The following is an 18809-nucleotide window of genomic DNA, read 5'->3' as shown; positions in this document are numbered from 1 at the left end:
GGTCACTATAAATTGCCTGTGATCAGCTGGCCAGTACAGCTCATTGGGCGGGAAGGGACCATCCAAGATCTTTCTAAATAAATAATTGTGCAAAAGATGACAAGTTGTGCAAATACAAAAAAAAAGAAATACAAATAATAATAAGTAGATAAGTAATAATGAGAACATGAGTTGTAGAGTCGTTGAAAGTAAGCCCACAAAGACGAGTAAATCTGCAGATGATGAAAATCCGAGCAACACACACAAAATTCTGGAGGAACTCAGCAGGCCAGGCAGCATCTATGGAAAAGAGTACAATCGATGTTTCAGGCCAAAATCCTTCAACAGGCCATTCGCTCCATAAGTTGTGAAATCAGTTCAGTGTTGAGGTGAATGAAGTTATCCACTCTGGTTCAGGAGACTGATGATTGAAGGGTAATAACTGTTCCTGGCCACAGTGTTGTAGGACCCAAGGCTCCTGTACCTACTTCTTGATGGCAGCAGTGAGAAGACAGCGTGGCCTGCATGGTGGGAGCCCTTCATGATGGATGCTGCTTTCCTGCAGTAGCATTCCTTGTAGATGTGCTTGTTGGTAGGAGGTTGACACTGGTACAGAGAAACTAAAGAGGAACCTAATAGAAATGAACAAACTCATGAAATTGCTGGAAAGCAACAAAGCTGAACAATTACCAACACTGATGAATGGTTCAGTGACTAGAAGCATTTATTACAGTAGATGTGGATCAGCGACCATTGTCATTGCAAGTGGAGGTATAGAATTTGTGATCATGAGGAATTATTAATCTTGTCATAATTATATTTATGAACACAAAGGAAAGAACATTGAGGACATAAGCAATGAGCAGGGATTGGATTAAATGGGATTTCTGACACAGAACAGATGATGGAACTAAATTATTTCCTCCTCTGCTAAGATTCTTCAAGATGGATCTGAATGCACATTCTATTCCTTCTGCTGTAGGAATATGGAAGGAAAGTAGTATGCACTCAGTAAGTGTCCAGTATTCTAATCGTGAGGACTGTTTTAGCACATTTTTCTTGCCTTTTTGTGGTAGTTTCAAAATGCTCTACAGATTTTTAATTTAGATGTTGGTGAGACCGAATTTTGAATATGGTGTGCAGTTCTAGTTAAGTACCTGCAGGAAAGCTGCCAATAAGATTGAAAGAGCACAGAGAAAATTTACCAGTACTTGAGGACCTAACCTGAGTTATAGGGAAAGATTGAAATGGTTAGAACTTTATTCCCTGGAGCGTAGGAGAATGAGGGGAGATTTGATAGAGGTGTACAAAATTATGGGGCTACAGTCCAGGTTTAGGGTGCGGGACTTGATAGAATAATAGCTGGACATGAACTGGATGGTTTGAAGGCCCTTTTCTATGCTGTACTGCTGTAGGCAAAGTTTTTGACTGTATTGTGAAAATCTGAATTACAAAATAGCATGGAATTTGCATTAACCATTGTCTACTGATTGAGATATGGTGATATGGAAAATATTAACATTCAAAAGAATTATCATTGCAAGAACATTGAATGTTCACGGGCTTCCTGACAGATGATAATAAAGCTATGAGGGGCACATATCAGATAGTTGGAGTTCTTTTCTCAGGGTAGGGAGCACCTAGAATTCTAGGGCACAGGTGATCGTAAGAGGGAATAAATTTAAAGGAGACGTGAGGGGTAAGATGTTCAGAGAGTGCTGGTTATCTGGAATGGGGGAGGAGGAGGAGGAGATAAACGCAGATAAAAGACTTTTGGACAAGTACTTCAATCGGAAAGGCATAAAGATTATGAATCGTTTGGACAGGTACTTCAGTGGGAAAGGCATAGAGGTCAAGAAACCTTTGGATAGGTAGTTCAATAGGAAAGGTCAAGAGGTTAAGAGCCCTTTGGACAGGTACTTTCACAGGAAAGGTGTAGAGGCTGAGGCCTTTAGACAGGTAGTTCAATAGGAAAGGCCAAGAGGTTAAGAGCCTTTTGGACAGGTACTTTCACAGGAAAGGTGTAGAGGCTGAGGCCTTTGGACAGGTACTTTGGACAGGTAGCTTAGTAGGAAAAGCCAAGAAGTTAAGAGGCCTTTGGGCAGGTAGTCCAGTAGGAAAGGTCTAATTGAAGGCAATGGAATAGAGCAGGAAGGCACCATGGTCGGTGTGGATGAGGTGAGCCAGAGTGGCCATTTCTATTGTGGTCAGTCCTGCAGTACTACTAACAGTGACAATGGGCCAGTTCGCCTGCAGCTCTTGGCACCAGTTTCCTGTTCTCCTCACTGTTGAACTAACCTCTGACTTCAGTAACAGCACAGCAAGACATCCAAGTCAGAAACAGAATGGAATCAGGAACTGCTCCTCCCCCACCCATCCACCTTCGCCCTTACCTGGTCTCACCTGTCACCTGCCAGCATATACTCCTGCCCCTTTCCCACCTTCTTATTCTGGCTTCTTTCTGTTTCCTTTCCAGTTCTGATGAAGCATCTTGGCATGAAATGTCAGCTCCTCTCCATAGATGCTGCCAGACCTGCTGAGTTTCTCCAGCATTTTCTTTGTGTTGCTCTGGATTTCCAGCATCTGCAGAATATTTTGTGTTTATGACCTACAAAGTTTTCAAGCTTTCTCAACAGAACTCTGCAAACCACTGCGTCTACTTCTTTTCATTTTTGGGCAGTCGCTCAGTGCCAGGTTTGTGAGGTGGTACCTCTCTATGCCAGCTTAAACCAGCCTCTGGGTTCGGCTGACTTATGGGCTCCAGGTTCTTTACGTTTTTCCTGACATTTCATGACACAGCCGGGATTCCCAGAAGCTGGTGTGTGTTGGTTTTTTTCACAGGGGTTTTCAGCCTCATCCTTGAATCTTTTCCTCATTCCACCCTACGTTACAGAGCCTGATCTGATTCAGAAGCCTGATGTTGGGGTCAAGATTGAAGTGTCCCACCCAGTGGGGCTGACTGCAAATGCTGGCAAGGAAAAGACATAGAATGTGGTTCACTTATCTGCTCCAGTGGGTCCAGGAAATTCTCGGGAACAGCATTAATGGCATCTTTCCAGTCCACTGGAGAGGTAGACAATGTAGTAAGGCAGGCACAAGGACATGAGCAAACAGACAAAACGCCAGAGGAACTCAGGAAGCATCTACGGAGAGTAACAAACAGTCAATGTTTCGGGCCGAGACCTTTCTTCAGAGCTGGAAAGGCAGGGGGAAGAGTCCAAAACAAGATGGTGGGGGAGGGGGGGGGAAGAGTTCAAGCTGGACGGTGGTGGATGAAGGTGGGTGGGTGTAAGTTGGGGGGGGGAATAATGTGAGAAGGCCTACAGATAGAAGAAGTAAAGGGTGAAGAAGAAGGAATCTAATAGCGAAAGAAAGTGGACCATTGGAGAAAGGGGAGGAGCAGGGACACCAGAGAGAGGTGAGAGGCTGCTGAGGAGAAGACTTTTGTGCTGAGTTTGAGGTATGGATCTTCAAACACCCTTCCCCTTAGGTGGTCAAAGGCTGGGCTGATATATTGAACACTACGTTGTGGATAATGACAGTAAATCCCATCTTCTCATATGGTTTAATGAAAGAGCTGATTATTTCGGCCCGACGGTCAAAAAGCTAATGAACTGAAAACGCAAAGCTTGTTCTACAGCCTCCACATGAAGAAGTCAAGTGTGTGGAACAATCTGCATGATTTCTTCCATGTTACATACTACGTCACCTAGGATGTACACTCAGTGGCCACTTTATTAGGTACATCTGCTCGTTAACGCAAATATCTCATCAGGCTTTCACATGGAAGCAACTTATTGCAGAAAAGCATGCAGATATAGGCAAGAGGTTCAGTTGTTGCTCAGACCAAATATCAGAATGGGAAATAAATGTGATCTAAGATGCTTTGTCCATGGAGTGATCGTTGGCGCCAGACAGGGTGGTTTGAGTATCTCAGAAACTGCTGATTTCCTGGGATTTCCATGCACAACAGTCTCCAGAGTTTACGGAGAATGGTGCGAAAAACAAACTTCCAGTGTGCAGCGTTTCTGACAGGAAAGTGACAGTAACTCAAATAACCATGCATTACAACAGTGGTGTGCAGAAGAGCATCTCCGAATGCACAACACATTAAACCTTGAAGTGGATGGGCTACAGCAACAAAGGAGCATGAATATAACCTCAGAAGACCAGGAACATTCACTCAGTGGCCACTTTATTAAGTACAGGAGGTATCTAACAAAGTGTCCACTGGGTGAAGATTGCCATTGATTTTTTTTATTATTAGATCAAAATGAACTCTGTACCTTACAGGACGAGAGTAACACCTTCATCACAAAGACTGCAGTGATTCAGAAGGCTATTTCACTACATGTCCTTCTCAAGGGCAATTATAGGCAGACAATAAATCCTGCATTTAATCAGCGGCATTCACACAATGTCCAAGGAAACAATGCAAGGAAAATATGTTAAAGAACGATGAAATTATGAAAGACACTAAATAACTGTGCTTTGTTTATTTATGTTCTGTAATATTACTCAGTTATACCCATATCATTACTGTAAATTGAGTATTAAATTTTATTTGTGTTCTACTAGTTTGCTCTGAATTGGTCCTTCAGCAAATTAACAAAAAAATTTTATTCAATGCACTAAAGAATATTTCTCGTATTTTCAGAATGTCGCAAATTCTTCTCAAAGAGATTCAATACAAATTACCAAGGTTTTTAAAATATATTTTGTATTACCTATTCTGCATGTTCTTTGAAGCACTCTTTCCCAATCCTAACAGTAAATTGATGAAAGATTCTGCGAATGTTATGTTGCAATCTCAGAGAGATTTATGGATAAATGTCAAGACACAGTAGGTTGTTCTAGATAATCTGGTATTCCCCTTTCTGTGTGTGTTCTTTTTAAATTCTCCACATAATAACCCAGTACATGAATGAATTGTTATTTTGACTTTACGCATCACTTACAAGAGAAAGACTCAATAAGTTATGAACGTACAAATGAGTTGTTAACTTCTGACATGATTGCAGAATTGTAAGCATTCCACTGCTTCCCATTAACATACTAAAGCATTCATCTATAATTAGTTTATAAACTAATTAATACGAATTACACTGCATTTATTTTTTACTAAGTTGTTATAAGCTTGAATGTTTCTTTAATCCTTCTGATTAGGTTGTGTTTTTGTGTCTATTATATCGAGGCTTTTAGCTCTCGATCATGATGTAACTTGCTAAACTATTAAGAAAATTTTGATGTTTTATTAAATTCTGTCCTATGATTTCTCTATTTATGATAATTTAAAAATTATCTAACTTACATTTTGCCATGATTGATTGGCGGAGCAGACTGAATGGGCAAAATGGCCTTTTATTGTTGCTCCTATATTTTTTCCTCTTTTTCTGTTGGATAATGGAATTGAAACTTAAACCAAATCACCATATAGAATATTTGGAATTGTCATAGTCACCCTAAATTTAATTCTTCATCTCTCCTGGATAATAATATTTGAATCCTTGTTAATTATACATGTGTTGTGTTAGTCATCTACCTACAGAGGGAGAGAAAGGCCTGTGGTTAGATCAGTTGGTTAATATTTCAGATATATACAGGAAGCAGATGACAAAATAAATTAGTCCATTGTTCCCTCAGCTCCATGAACCAGATTATGATTCAGAAGGTTATCATTTAATGGAAGTGGATCACAATATTAAAAAATGTTAACACGAGGAAATCTGCAGATGCTGAAAATTCAAGCAACACACACAAAAAATGCTGGTGAACGCAGCAGACCAGGAAGCATCTAATGTTAATACAGATATACACTCATTAGCCACTTTATTATGTACCTCCTCAAAGATTCAAAGTATTTATTGTCAAAGAATGTATAAATTATACACCTTGAGATTTGTTTGCTTACTGGCAGCCACAAAGCGAGAAACCTAAATAACCCAATTTTAAAAAAACCACTGCACAGAGAAAGAGGGACAAAACACACATCAGGCAAACAATGGAATCAAACGAGTGTACTCCAAACTAGACTGAATCCTTAGATCCACTGCCCGGAGCAGCGGGAATGTAGGTCCAAGCCTTGATTTCATTTCATCATATTAGCAGAGCAAGAACACCACAAGCTCACAGAGCCGACAGCTACTGGAGAGAGGAATGAACATCGTGGGAGACCGAGCGAAATCAGCCCGACCCTTGCCTCCAGTCCCGACACTCGAGCTTTCTGGTCTATCTGGACGAGCATTTAAATTGTCCGAGCACCAAGTAGTGCCTTCTTGCCGAACCCCAGTGCAGTGACACACCCAAAGTCGTTCTCTATCTCACCAAATCAAGTTGGTGCTTGGAGCAATCCAACATTGCACCCTAATGAGGTGGTGGGACATTGAAACTCTTCTGCCTCGACTCCTCTCCAAATTGTTCACCCTAACAGCAACAGCGATACCAACTCTGCCTGTGACCCCCATCGTGAACAAGTTGCATTCCAGCTTTGTGATATGGCTCATCCTTTGAATCAGCTTCACCTGCACTTAATTCTTCATTGTTTGTAGTGATAGTTGACCACAATTTGCTTCAGTAAAGATTTTATTGGTAATGTTTTTAGTCACATTTCTTTCCCTGTCACACAGATTCAGTAGCACCGTATTAAACGGGAAGTCCTGAACCTATAAGGTGGCCACTGGGTGTATCTTCATGGTCTTCTGGGGCTGTAGCCCATCCACTTCAAGGTTTGATGTGCCGCATGTTAGAGATGCTCTTCTGTGCAACATTGTAATGCCAGGTTATCTGAGTTAATGTCACCTTCCTTGAACTGATCTGGCCATTCTCCAGTGACCTGGCTCACTAACAAGGTGAACCCCTACTCATTGGATTTTTTTTTGTTGCTTTTCACAACATTCTCTCTAAAAATCTGCAAACTTATTGTGCGTGAAAATCCCAGGGTAACGACAGTTTCTGAGATACTCAAACCACCCTGTTTGGCACCAACAACCAACCAATCTACGGTCAAAATCAGTTAGATCACATTTCTTCCCTATTCTGAACAACAGCTGAACCTCTTGACCACGTCTGCATGCTTTTATGCATTGAGTTGCTGCCAGGTATTTGGCTGATGAGATATTTGCATTAACGATTGCACTAAAAAATTGCCACTAAGTGTATTTTAATCTTAGAATGGGATTAGTCCACGGCCCTTAAAAATATATATTTGCTCTTGCACAAGATATAAATTGCCAATGAAATAAGAAACAGCAGCAAATTCCCTGTTCATTGTATAATCATTTTTAAAATGCATTATCATTGTGGTGTAATTGTAAATTCTCCTTCCTTACTCAATAGGGTATAACTATGCCATTTCTGCTTGTATAGGTGAAGAGAGTAATCCATTAAATTATATATGTACTCATGTACTGCATATGATGCGAGTGATCAAAAATATAGAAACTAACAAGGTAAGACCAGTAGATCACCAATGGAAATCATATGTAGTCCAAGGCGGTGTCCGTCATTAAGGACCCAACAACCCAGGACATGCTTTCTTCTTGTTATTACCACTATGGAGGAGGTAGAGGAGCTTAAAGCCATCAGATTCCCGGACAGCTTCTTTCACTCTGCCATCAGCTTTCTGAGTAGCCCATGAACCCATGAACTCATCAACACCTCCTCCTATTCTGCTCTCTTTTTGCACTACTTCATTTTTAAAGTATATTTTTATTGTAACTTATATTATCTTTATGTATTGCATTGTACTGCTGCCACAAAACAACAAATTTCATGACATATATTGGTGATGATAAACCTGATTCTGATTGCGATTCTTGAAGAAAAGAAGTAGCAATTTTCCCACTTATTTTCCTAAGGCTTGTGGTAGACTTTGACATATTTTCAGAGACATGCAAATAAAAATGACTAGCATTTGAGCATTAATGACAGTCATTTATCAGAGTCATAGAATCATAGAACACGACAGCACAGACACGGCCCTTCAGTCCATCTTGCTCATGATGGAACTTTTCTGCCATCAGTATTTCATACACCATGTGCCATTACACATTGGTATTTGTGACAAATGGGCACAGCAGTAGGTAGCGGCGACTGGTACGATGCTATTACAGCTCGGGGCATCAGAGTTCAATTCCAGCACCGTCAGTAAGCAGCTTGTCCGTCCTTCCGTGAGCCAGTGGTTTTCCTCTGGGTGTTCCGATTTCCTTCCAGAGTCCAAAGGTAAGTTAACTGGTCATTGTAAATCATCCCGTGATTAGGCTAGGGTTAAATAGGTATATCGCTGTATATCTAAATTAATTAATGAGTGAGTTTATAAAACAGCTGCAATAAACTTGAATTATATTGGGACAATATATTACTTGAATCAATGAGAAAATCAATAACACATCAATATTAACAGAGCTTTCATTTTTCAAGTGGATAACTTTAAAAAGTTGGTGAAAAACATCCGAAATATCCAAAGCACATAGTGGATACTTTTAGCATTACAAGCCTCTCTGATTATGGCTTGGCACCAGGGAACAATGAACGCTGATGTAAGGCTTTCACTTAAAAGAGAGAAAAAAAGAGACAGACTGAGTAATTATAGGCAAGTCAGCCGAGCATCAGTGGTGGGTAAATTATTGGGAAAAAAATCCAAGGGACGATATAAATCATCCTTCTGAAAGGCAGAGATTAGTCAAATTCAGCCATCCCGTTCTTGTTGAGGGGGTGTGTGCCCGGCTAACGAATGCATTTCTGAGGAGGCACCAAGGAACACATTTGTTGTGGAATATGTGGAATTTAGCAAAGCTTTTCAGAATGCCTCAGAAGATAAATTAGTCAGGAAGGCAAAAGCCCAGGGGATCCAAGGGAAGGCAGCAATTTAAACCCAAAGTTCAGGTAACAGGAAAAAGGGAAAATCAGTAGTGGAATTTTTTAAGGTCGGAAGGCTGTTTACAGTGGTGTTTGGTGATGAGGAATGATGAGACGATTGGGGATATTTTCAGTGGAGCAGTGGAGACCAAGGACAGACAGAATCAATGTTTATAATGTTACTGGGGGCCTGGATATTGCAAATTGGAATGACCTATTTCATGAGAAAAGGGTGAGAAGCTGAGAGGAATAGATTTAAGATTTAAGTGGTATAAAGAATGAAAAGGATTTGAGGTAAACCTCTATTTCATTCTGAGTGTATTGTGAATCTGGAGCTTACTGCCTGACAATAGCGAGTACGACGACCCACATCACACATATATTTGAAAAAACTAGAAAAAACATAATATTCAGCAGTAACAAACGCAGAATTTTGCAGGTGATCAGCAGGTCAGGCAGCATTTATGGAAAGGAATGAGCAACTAATGTTCTGAGCTGAGACCTTTGATCAGGACTGGAAAGGAAGAGGGAAGCAGCTGGAATAAGAAGGTGAAAGGAGGGGAAGGAGCAGAAGCTGTAAGGTGATAGGTGAAGTCAGGTGAAGGGGAAGGTAGGTTGTTGGGGGCGGGGAGACGGTAAGAAGCTGGGAGGGGATAGGTGCAAAAGGTAAAGGGCTGAAGAAAGAAGGCGTCTGATAGGAGAGGAGAGTTGACCTTGGGAGAAAGGAAAGAGGGAGGTGATGGGCAGGTGAGGAGGGGTAAAGGGGGAACTGGAATAGGGAATGCAAAAAGAGAGGTGCGAGATGGGAAGTAATTTCCAAAAGTTAGAGAAATGGTGTTCTGGAAGCTACCCAAACGGAATATGAAGTAGTGTTCCTTCAACCTAAAAGTAACCTCATTGTGGCTGTAGAGGAGGCCATGAATCAACATGTCAGAATAGGAGTGGGGAGTGGAATTAAAATGGTTGGCCTCTGGGAAAAATCGCTTGTTGCAGAACCTGCAGAATCTCTTGTGTTTAAAACATTCTGTAATTTACAGGCTCCACTCTGGAATTCCAGCTATAAGGGACAATGGCTGTATTCCAATAGGTCTTAGTCTGTCCGCCTGGACACAATAGGTTTGAAGGCATCTTTCACCACCACAAATTTCTATTATTCATGGCACACGGTCTCAGAAGCTTACAGCAACTTTAAAATGAGAGTGGCATTTCTCAGTTTATTAACTGTAGTGTAATGCAATCATCATCTTGAAATCTACTTTAAGGTTTAGACGGAGAATATGTTAGACCTTGCAACGTGTATAGTATCACCTCACTGTGAATTGCATTCCAATACTTCACAAAGTCATTATGCAGACTAGATGTCACCTCCTGTTCATGAAATCCACTCACTGGCTGCCTTTTTTCCTTCTTCTGATCAAAACGCATTTCTTTACGTCTCTGGCTTGAGCATTTTATTTTCCAATGTACCTTTGGTATGTGAACTACTTCCGAAAGTTTAATTCCATGAAAAGTACAAAATTATCAGAAGCCAGAAAATCTCACAGATTTTATGTTATTAAAATGTTGTATATCACATAACATTAGGTAATCTAGGGTAGACTGTATAATGGAAGTGCATTGCATTTAAGGTTGTTAAATTAAATATTTCGGTTCCAGTAATAGCTCTCAGGTTTGTGTCTTGAGGATGTGCGTAGAACATAAAATATTGAATAATTTTATTCTTTTGCCTCAAATCATTTTATAAAAAAATAGAAATAGCATAAAATGCTCCATTACCACTTAATAACAATATTTTACAATATTTTGCCAATTAAAGTAAAAGAATTATTTTTCCACCATGTCATTGGCATGGCCTATGCAGCAATTAATCGAGTAACAGATTTTGAAGGCTTTACGTATCTCCATCTAGTTTGTACTTCTTTTCCTTCCTCCACCTTGTTATTCTGGCTTCTTTCCCCTCCCTTTCTGGTCCCAATTAAGGATATCGCCGCAAAATATCAGCTCTTTATTGCTTTCCGTGGATGCTGCCTGATCTGATGAGTTCCTCTTCTGCACACCACTGTTGTAACTCATGGTTATTTGAGGACTGTCACCTTCCTGTCAGCTTGAACCAATCTGGTGATTCTCCTCTGACATTTCATTAACAAGGTGTTTTTGCCCACAGAACTGCTGCACATTGTATGTTTTTTTTTGTTGGTTTATTTGCATCATTCTCTGTAAACACTAGAAACTGCTGTGGTGGAAATCCCAGGAGATCAGCAGTTTCTCAGATACTCAAACCACCCCATCTGGCACTATCAATCATTCCACGGCCAAAGCTTCTTAGATCACATTTCTTCCCCATTCTGATGTTTGGTCTGAGCAACAACTGAACCTCTTGACCACGTCTGCGTGCTTTTATGCATTGAGTTGCTGCCACATGATTGGCTGATTAGATCTTTGCATTAACAAGCAGGTGTACAGATGTACCTAATAAAGTGGCCACTGAGTGTACCTTGCTCAAACTTGAATTTAAGTAATTTGTTTGCACCCAAGACAAACCAAGGAAGAGCTTTCCTCTAATTCTGAAACACTGTTTTGGGAACCCCGAAGTATTTGGTCATCCACATAGCATGCCACCAGTGTGACTTGTCTGAATATCTACAGGTCCAGCACATTCAGAAGTTCAATGTTATTTAGGACAAAGAAATTCACTTGACCAGCATCTCATTCATTGGCATTAACTTCCTTCATTACCAGTGGGTGTTTATAAACACAAAAGATTCTGTGGATATTGGAAATTGACAGCAATGCACAGAAAATGCTGGAGGACCTCAGCAGATCAGGCAGCAGCTGTGGAGAGGAGCAAACAGTCGATATTCCTGGCCATAAAGATGAGGAGAAGGGGAAGGATTAGAAGCTGGCAGATATCTTGTATATTTTCTAGGTTTTTTTTAAGAATGAAGGGGGATCTCATTGAAACCTACCAAATATTAAATGGCCAAGATTGGACGTGGAGAAGATGTTTCCTATAGTGGAAGGAGTTGAGAACACGGGGCACAGCCCCAGAATAGAGGGATATCCATTTTAGAACAAGGATGAGGAGGAATTTCTTTAGCCAGAAGCTGGTGAATCTGCGGAATTCATTGCCACAGATGGCTGTGGAAGCTAAGACATTGAGTATATTTAAAGCAGAGGTGATAGTTTCTTGATTAGCAAGTGCATCAAAGGTTATGGGGAAGAAATGGGAGAACAGGGTTGAGAGGGATAGTAAATCAGCCATGGTGGAGCAGACTCGATAGGACAAATTGTCTGATTTTGTTCTAATGTCTTACGGTCATAGTTCAAAGTAAATTTATTATCAAAGTATGTATATACTCCGACCAGCCCTTTGACACCGAGCACCAAGCACCATCCTCTGCCGAGCGCTTCGACCTCGCCCTGGCCGCCAAGCAACAAGCAAAGCCGACGACTCAGAGCCTTCCCCTCTGGAGATTTCGGACCACACAGTTGCAGCAGCAGCAGCGAAACAGGCATTTCAGAAGTTTCACCAGATGTTCCTCCATGCTCTCACATCCGTCTCCATCAAATCAGGATTGTGCACAGTACCCTACTTGACAATAAACGAGGACTGAGTGTCCTCATAATCTAATCCAAATCTAAATATGCCACCATATATCACCCTGAGATATATTTCCTTGAGGACATACATAGTAAATCCAAGAAACACAATAGAATCAATGAAAGACTACATCCAACAGGACTGACATCGTACAAAAGACAACAAAATGTGCAAGTACAAAAGGGAATAATAAATAAATAAGCAATAAGTATCGAGAACATGAGGTGAAGAGCCCTTGAAAATGAATATATAGGTTGAGGGAACACCTCACTGATGGGGTGAGTGAAGTTAAGTGAAGTTATCCCCTCTGGTTCAAAAGCCTGATGGTTGAGGGGTAATAAATGTTGCTAAACCTGGTTGTGTGTGTCCTGAAGGTCCTGTACCTTCTTCCTGATGGCATCAGCGAGAAGAGAGCATGGCCTGGATGGTGGGGATCCTTTCTGATGGATACTGCTTTCCTGCAGCAGTGTTCCGTGTAGATGTGCTCAATAGTTGGGACGGCTTAACTAGAGATGTACTGGGCTATATTCACTACTTTTTGTACGTTTTCCCGAACAAGGGCATTGGTGTTTCCATACCAGGCCATGATGCAACCAGTCAACATACTTTCAACCACACATCTATAGAAGTTTGTCAAAGTCTTAGATGTTATGTCAAATCTTCCCAATTGTCTGAGGCAGTTGAAGCACTGCTGCACTTCCTTTGTATTGGCACTTACATGCTGGGCCCAGGACAGATCCGTTGAATGATAAATGGTCTTGTGGTCTAATTAGCAAAAGTTCTTTGATTGCACCTCCAGAACTTCCAACACTGACTATCTGAGAGGAAAAGGGCAACGAATGTATGGCAAAGCCACCACACCTCCAGGTCACACACTGTACTGATGAAAAGATCTTTCTTGACCTTGCACGCTCAAAATCCTGAAGCTCCCTCATACTATGACCATGGGTGTAACCTCAACATACAAACCATCGCAATTCAAGAAAGTGACTCATAGTAAAATTCTCTGCAGCAAACTGAGAATGGGCAATAAAAGCCTATTCCATCAATACCCATGCTCAACAAAAGCAAAGAACATTATAAGCCAAGGAAAGATATTTGATGCATCTGGGGAGGAAGGATTCTTTTCACAAACTCAGGAGAATCTGCAGATGTTGAATCCTGAGCAACAATCACAAAATATCAGAGGAACTCAACAAGTCAGACAATATCTATGGAGTGGAATAAACAGTTAATGCTTTGGGCAAAGAAACTATGCCAGGACTGAAAGGAACTGGGGGGTGGGGGCGCGTGGAATCCAGAATAAGAAGGTTGGGGGAGGGAAGATCTACAAGCTAGAAGGTGATGGGTGAGACCAGCTGAGGGGGGAGGTGGGTGAGTGGGGGCAAGGAGAATTGAGTGAGAAGCTGGGAGGTGATAGTTGTAAGGGGTAAAGGGATGAAGAAGAAGGAATCTGATAGGAGAGGAGAGTGGACCATGGGAGAAAGGGAAAGAGAAGGGGCACCAGAGAGAGCTGATGGGCAGGTGAGGAGAAGAGGAGAGCTAGAATGGGGAATAGAAAAAAGAAATAAGTGTGACAGGGGAGAAATTACTCCAAGTTAGAGAAATGGACTTCCAACCTGAAAATGGCCTCATCATGACAGTACCATGGGCCATGGATCGACATGCTGGAATGGGAATGAGAAGTGAAATTTAAATGGGAGCTTATCTGGAAATCCTGCCTTTTGTGGCAGACGGAGAGAAGATGCTTGTTTAAATACACTATGCTGAGTGTTGTGCATTGAGAAAAGAACGTAATGTAAATCAATATGCAAAGGCTATGATTGTGCAACCATCACATTCTGGATGAAATGACTATAAAGAATAAAATGGTTAATTATAATTTAAACATCTTTTGGCTTTGACTCATTATCAATGTACTGGGCATCTGTTCTTATCACCAGGGGGCATTCTCACTTTTCCAGTGAACACCAGTGTCTGCCTCCATCCAGATCCAGCAGTAAGTAAAACGAATTGAACAGGAACAGCTTTTGATGCAGATTTTAATTATATCTTACAGTTTCATGAAATATCCTATGTTTCAAACTGAATATTAGCTTTTCACCTCGGTAAATTAAAAGTACTGCCGGAACTAAGGTGTCAAAATGAAAATTAACTGTCAATGTCTGTAAATTAAAACATACCCCTAGAAACCAGTAGGATTTCATTTTTTTAATATATAGATATTGAGATAATGCAGACCATTAACGGGGAAAATGATTCATCCAGTGTAATCAATAGCAAACACTCATTAGCTAGCTGTAACGATCTGTGCATGCAGCTTTCTGGACTAATATACAAATAAGCATTATGTGTTGGACATGTTTGTGGACACATGTTACTCTTATGAGCCTGCCTTGATCTGTGTCATTCACACCCCAATGCTGGATAAGGAAATAATTTCCAAAAGCATTCTTAAATTTTCAATAGTATTCTGTTCCAATTGCAAATGTGTTGTTCTGTTTTATTGTATCATTTTAAATATCTATTGATAAAATATAGTGTTAAATATATTAAATAAATAAATTTCAATTGTATATATATTTAAATATATAAACTTGAAAAAATCACTAAGTTTATAAAAGTATACATTTTGTGGCATTTATTTTGGCTTTCTCTGAAGATTGTACTATTGAGTGGGTGGGGTTTGTCATGGCAGAGATATATAGATAGTCACAGCTGAGGGGGAGGTTGGATGGAACACTGAGTGTGGTCAATCAGTTGTATATTTAGATGCTTAGAAAAAGTTTACTTGTTCTACTCTGGACAAGTATGCTATTTGGCAAAAACAGGGATACACACAGTCAAAAATAACTATATGTACAAAGATATTTTGGACCTTGTCAGGAAAATGCATTTCAACACATTAAATTTAGTGCACACCAGGCTCCAGGAGGGAACCATTTTAGGTTTTATCTCTCGAAAATAGGACAAGGCACATATTATAATGGCTTGCTTCTCCTGAATGGAGTCATCATATTTAGCAATCAGGATGCTGTCCCGATGAAGGGTCTTGGCCTGAAATGTCAACTCTTTATTCCTCTCCATAGATGCTGCCTGACCTGCTGAGTTCCTCCAGCATTTTGTGTGTGTTGCTTTGGATTTCCAGTATTTGCAGAATCCCTTATATTTATGATTTGCTGCCATATTATTCCCCAGCCCCCATCCCCAACCCCTGACCTCCACTGCACACCACCCCGCCCTTCACTGGCCTCATCCCACCCCACCAAAAGCTGGGGCCAGTCCAATCATCATACATTGAGACCAGAAGTTTAGGTTCACCATATTAGCTGTAATATAATGTTAACCTAGATATTTCTCTCAGATATATGTGAACCTTTACAGGGTTGCTTCTGCTCTGCAGCATCCAATGTTTACTCACACTAAGTACTGAGTCAGAAGAACACACTCAGTGGCCACTTCATTAGGTACACCTGCTAATTAACGCAAATATCTAATCAGCCATTCATGTGGCAGCAACTCAGTATATTAAGGCTTATGGACGCAGTTAAGAGATTCAGTTGTTGTTCAGACCAAATATCAGAATGGGAAGAAATGTGATCTAAGTGACTATGGAATGATTGTTGGTGCCAGACGGGGTGATTTGAGTATCTCTGAAACTGCTGATCTTCTGGGATTTTCATGCACAACGGTCTCTAGAATTTACAGAGAAATAAAACATCAAGTGAGGGCATTTCTGTGGGTGAGGACATCTTGTTAATGAGAGAGGTCAGAGGAGAATGATCAGACTGGTTCAAGCTGACATAAAATAGCAGGTGTTAGAATAGGTGTTACAACAGTGGTGTGCAGAAGAGCTTCTCTGAATGCACAACACATCAGAAGGTGAAGTGGATGGTGTACAGCAGCAGAAGACCACAAACATACTTTATTAGGCACTGCCTAAGGTGGAGGCGGAATTCTGTTGTTACCAGTCACAGAATTCAGCATTCAAACCGCAAGATCAAGGAGAGAACCATGGTTTCTTTCCTCCCACGGTCAACAGAAAAGAAAATGCACATAGGTACTATGTTAAACTCAGCTAATTTAGGAGACAAACTTTTTAAAAAGGTCCACAACCCCATGCTCAATTTACAAATACTTAAGACAAACTTACTCTTTGACTGTAGTCAGTCACAGCCGGGTCGGATACCACGATTAAAAGTGAAAAATTATAAGCACAACGTTTCTCTATTCAAACATGTTGTCATCTTTTGTAATCATTGAATTAATTATTATTTTGAAATTTAATAGTTAAAAGTCAAAGCAAATAGCATTGCAGGTTTATCGGTCATTCAGTGCGAACTACAGAAAGAAATTAATTAAAAGTCGTTCCAAACACTTGACTGGTTTTCAAATGGTTAATTATTACTTGCATTCTATGGTACAATTACGGCTTGATATACAAGATCGCACACAGATACACAAGGGTGGCGAGATTGGTTATATTGTATGTTCCTCAGTTTCTATTCTCGCCTACCACAGGGCGTTCCATCATGCTAATGGGAGCAGGAAGTTTCCATCCTGAATAAAATCCAATGTTTGATTTGAATATTTGTTTTCCATCTGTTAGAAGTCAACGCTTATAAATACTGTATATAAATATAAATGGTAGGGTGTAGACTCGATTCAGATTTTAACCTACCTTGCTTCATTATAAATATATAAACTGAAAGAATATATTTTTAAATCCTTAATTTATAATCAAGACATTAATTGCAGCCATGGGAACTTTAAGTTATATTCTACGGTTAAGAAGGAGATGACAGTAAGAAATAAAGCGCAGAGCCTGTGCCGGTAATTCTAAATGCATTCCAAGTCTATTCTCCGCGGCTGTTCGCACTGGACCTTTCGAGCAGAATCGCCAAGAGCTGATTCTCACCTTGTGAAGAAGCGGAGAGTTGGACGTAGAGCCCCAGGTAATGCAAAGCTCCTAGAATCACTCTAAACCTCCCCATCTTGCCTGCGACGCAGCGTATTTACATAGGTCGGGCTTGGGTGTTGGAAATCCGAACGCGAGTCTGAGCAAATCTTCGCCCGAACCTCCTCGGTTTCCCCGCTGATCTGGTGCGGGCTGCTCTCCGGGAGCTGCCGCCTCTGCGGTACTCGACGATGTGGCGGAGGAGACGCTCCGAGCAGAACAGAGCTGAGCACGTGGGCGCCTGCTCACCGCGCGGATGTATTCGCTCCGGACTGCCTTCTTTTTTCTGCCTAATTTCTGGCGTCCAGGACCACGCTTGCAAGAAGCAAAGTTTTGCACACACAGCTTGCTACTCTCAGCAACGTCGCTGTCTTCTATTGTAACTCGCAGGTTCTCTGAATGCAGTGAATCCCATAATGTCTATTAGCTCCTTTGATGCCGCGAAGACAATACAGCGAGCTGAAGGTGTATCAAGGCAGCGACCACCAAACAGTTACTTCCCCAAGCCGAAACTGATCATCACCTTCACCCATTAACCCACCAGCACGACCTCATCATTTTCTGTCAGTCCCCTTATGTACAGATACTCCTGTACCTAGCGTCTCTTTATGTGCATATAGTCCGTGTATATCAGTTAACTTCATGTATTTATATGTATTGTGTTGTTTTGTTGAGTTCTTTATGTTTATTATGTTTTTATGCGGCATCGGATCCGGATTAACAATCATTTCGTTCTCCTTTACTGACGAGTGACAATAAACAATTTTAAATCTTCAATCTCGAGTTTGTTAAAATCAAAGCGGCGCTCGCTTTAACCAGTGATTCTGGGAGCTTTAACTTCACCCGAGGTGAATATCCGATCATAGGCTTTTTCATACAGTGCTGGGCTCGGTTTAGGGCACTGTAAGTGTCTTATATTTACTTTACGGTTTACTATTGTAACAAATAATTTTGAAAAGAATAACCACTCGGTGTCTGTAAAGGACTCTGTCGCTCCTTGTCTGACTCCCTGCTCATTTACAAGACGGGGGAGTGGGGGTAGGTTCTTAGTCCGGAATATGCACCCTCCCACTTAATTCCCTCAACTTCGCACAGCAAAACAAAGTGGCCCTCGAAGTCATGAAATTTCTTTGCCCTCTCAGCTGATAAAATTCACCATGAGATCATTAAAGAACAGAAGGAACAACGGGAGGTCGCGCGTTTATTAGAAGGGTGAGTTTAAACTTCCTTGGTCGAGGACCGAGTGAAATAGAATCTTTGCTGGGTGTTCAAATGTGACGATGGATTACAGTGATAACAGGGAACTGCTTGTATTTCTAGATCTTGCGAGACGCCCCTCATCTCCTCGCAGCCGGGAGAGCCCAGCGGAGAGTGAAGGGCGTACCGCAACATCTTGTGCAGAGCAATTTTCTACAA

The 18809-nt window shown here is 41.0% G+C and overlaps 1 protein-coding gene across 1 annotated transcript in view; it reads right to left on the bottom strand.

Moving 5' to 3' along the window:
- The window catches only part of LOC140207443 (V-set and transmembrane domain-containing protein 2-like protein), a 153287-nt gene extending 135720 nt beyond the window's left edge, over positions 1-17567 (bottom strand). The window contains exon 1 of the mRNA XM_072275968.1: positions 17355-17567. Coding sequence (XP_072132069.1) covers positions 17355-17430 — 76 coding nt within the window. The 5' untranslated portion in view covers positions 17431-17567. The remainder of the gene's footprint in view (positions 1-17354) is intronic.
- Between the last annotated feature and the right edge of the window lie 1242 nt (positions 17568-18809).

The sequence above is a fragment of the Mobula birostris genome, chromosome 2 (assembly GCF_030028105.1).
Source record: "Mobula birostris isolate sMobBir1 chromosome 2, sMobBir1.hap1, whole genome shotgun sequence".
NCBI lineage: Eukaryota > Metazoa > Chordata > Chondrichthyes > Myliobatiformes > Myliobatidae > Mobula > Mobula birostris.
This window is presented reverse-complemented; position numbering and strand designations above follow the sequence as displayed.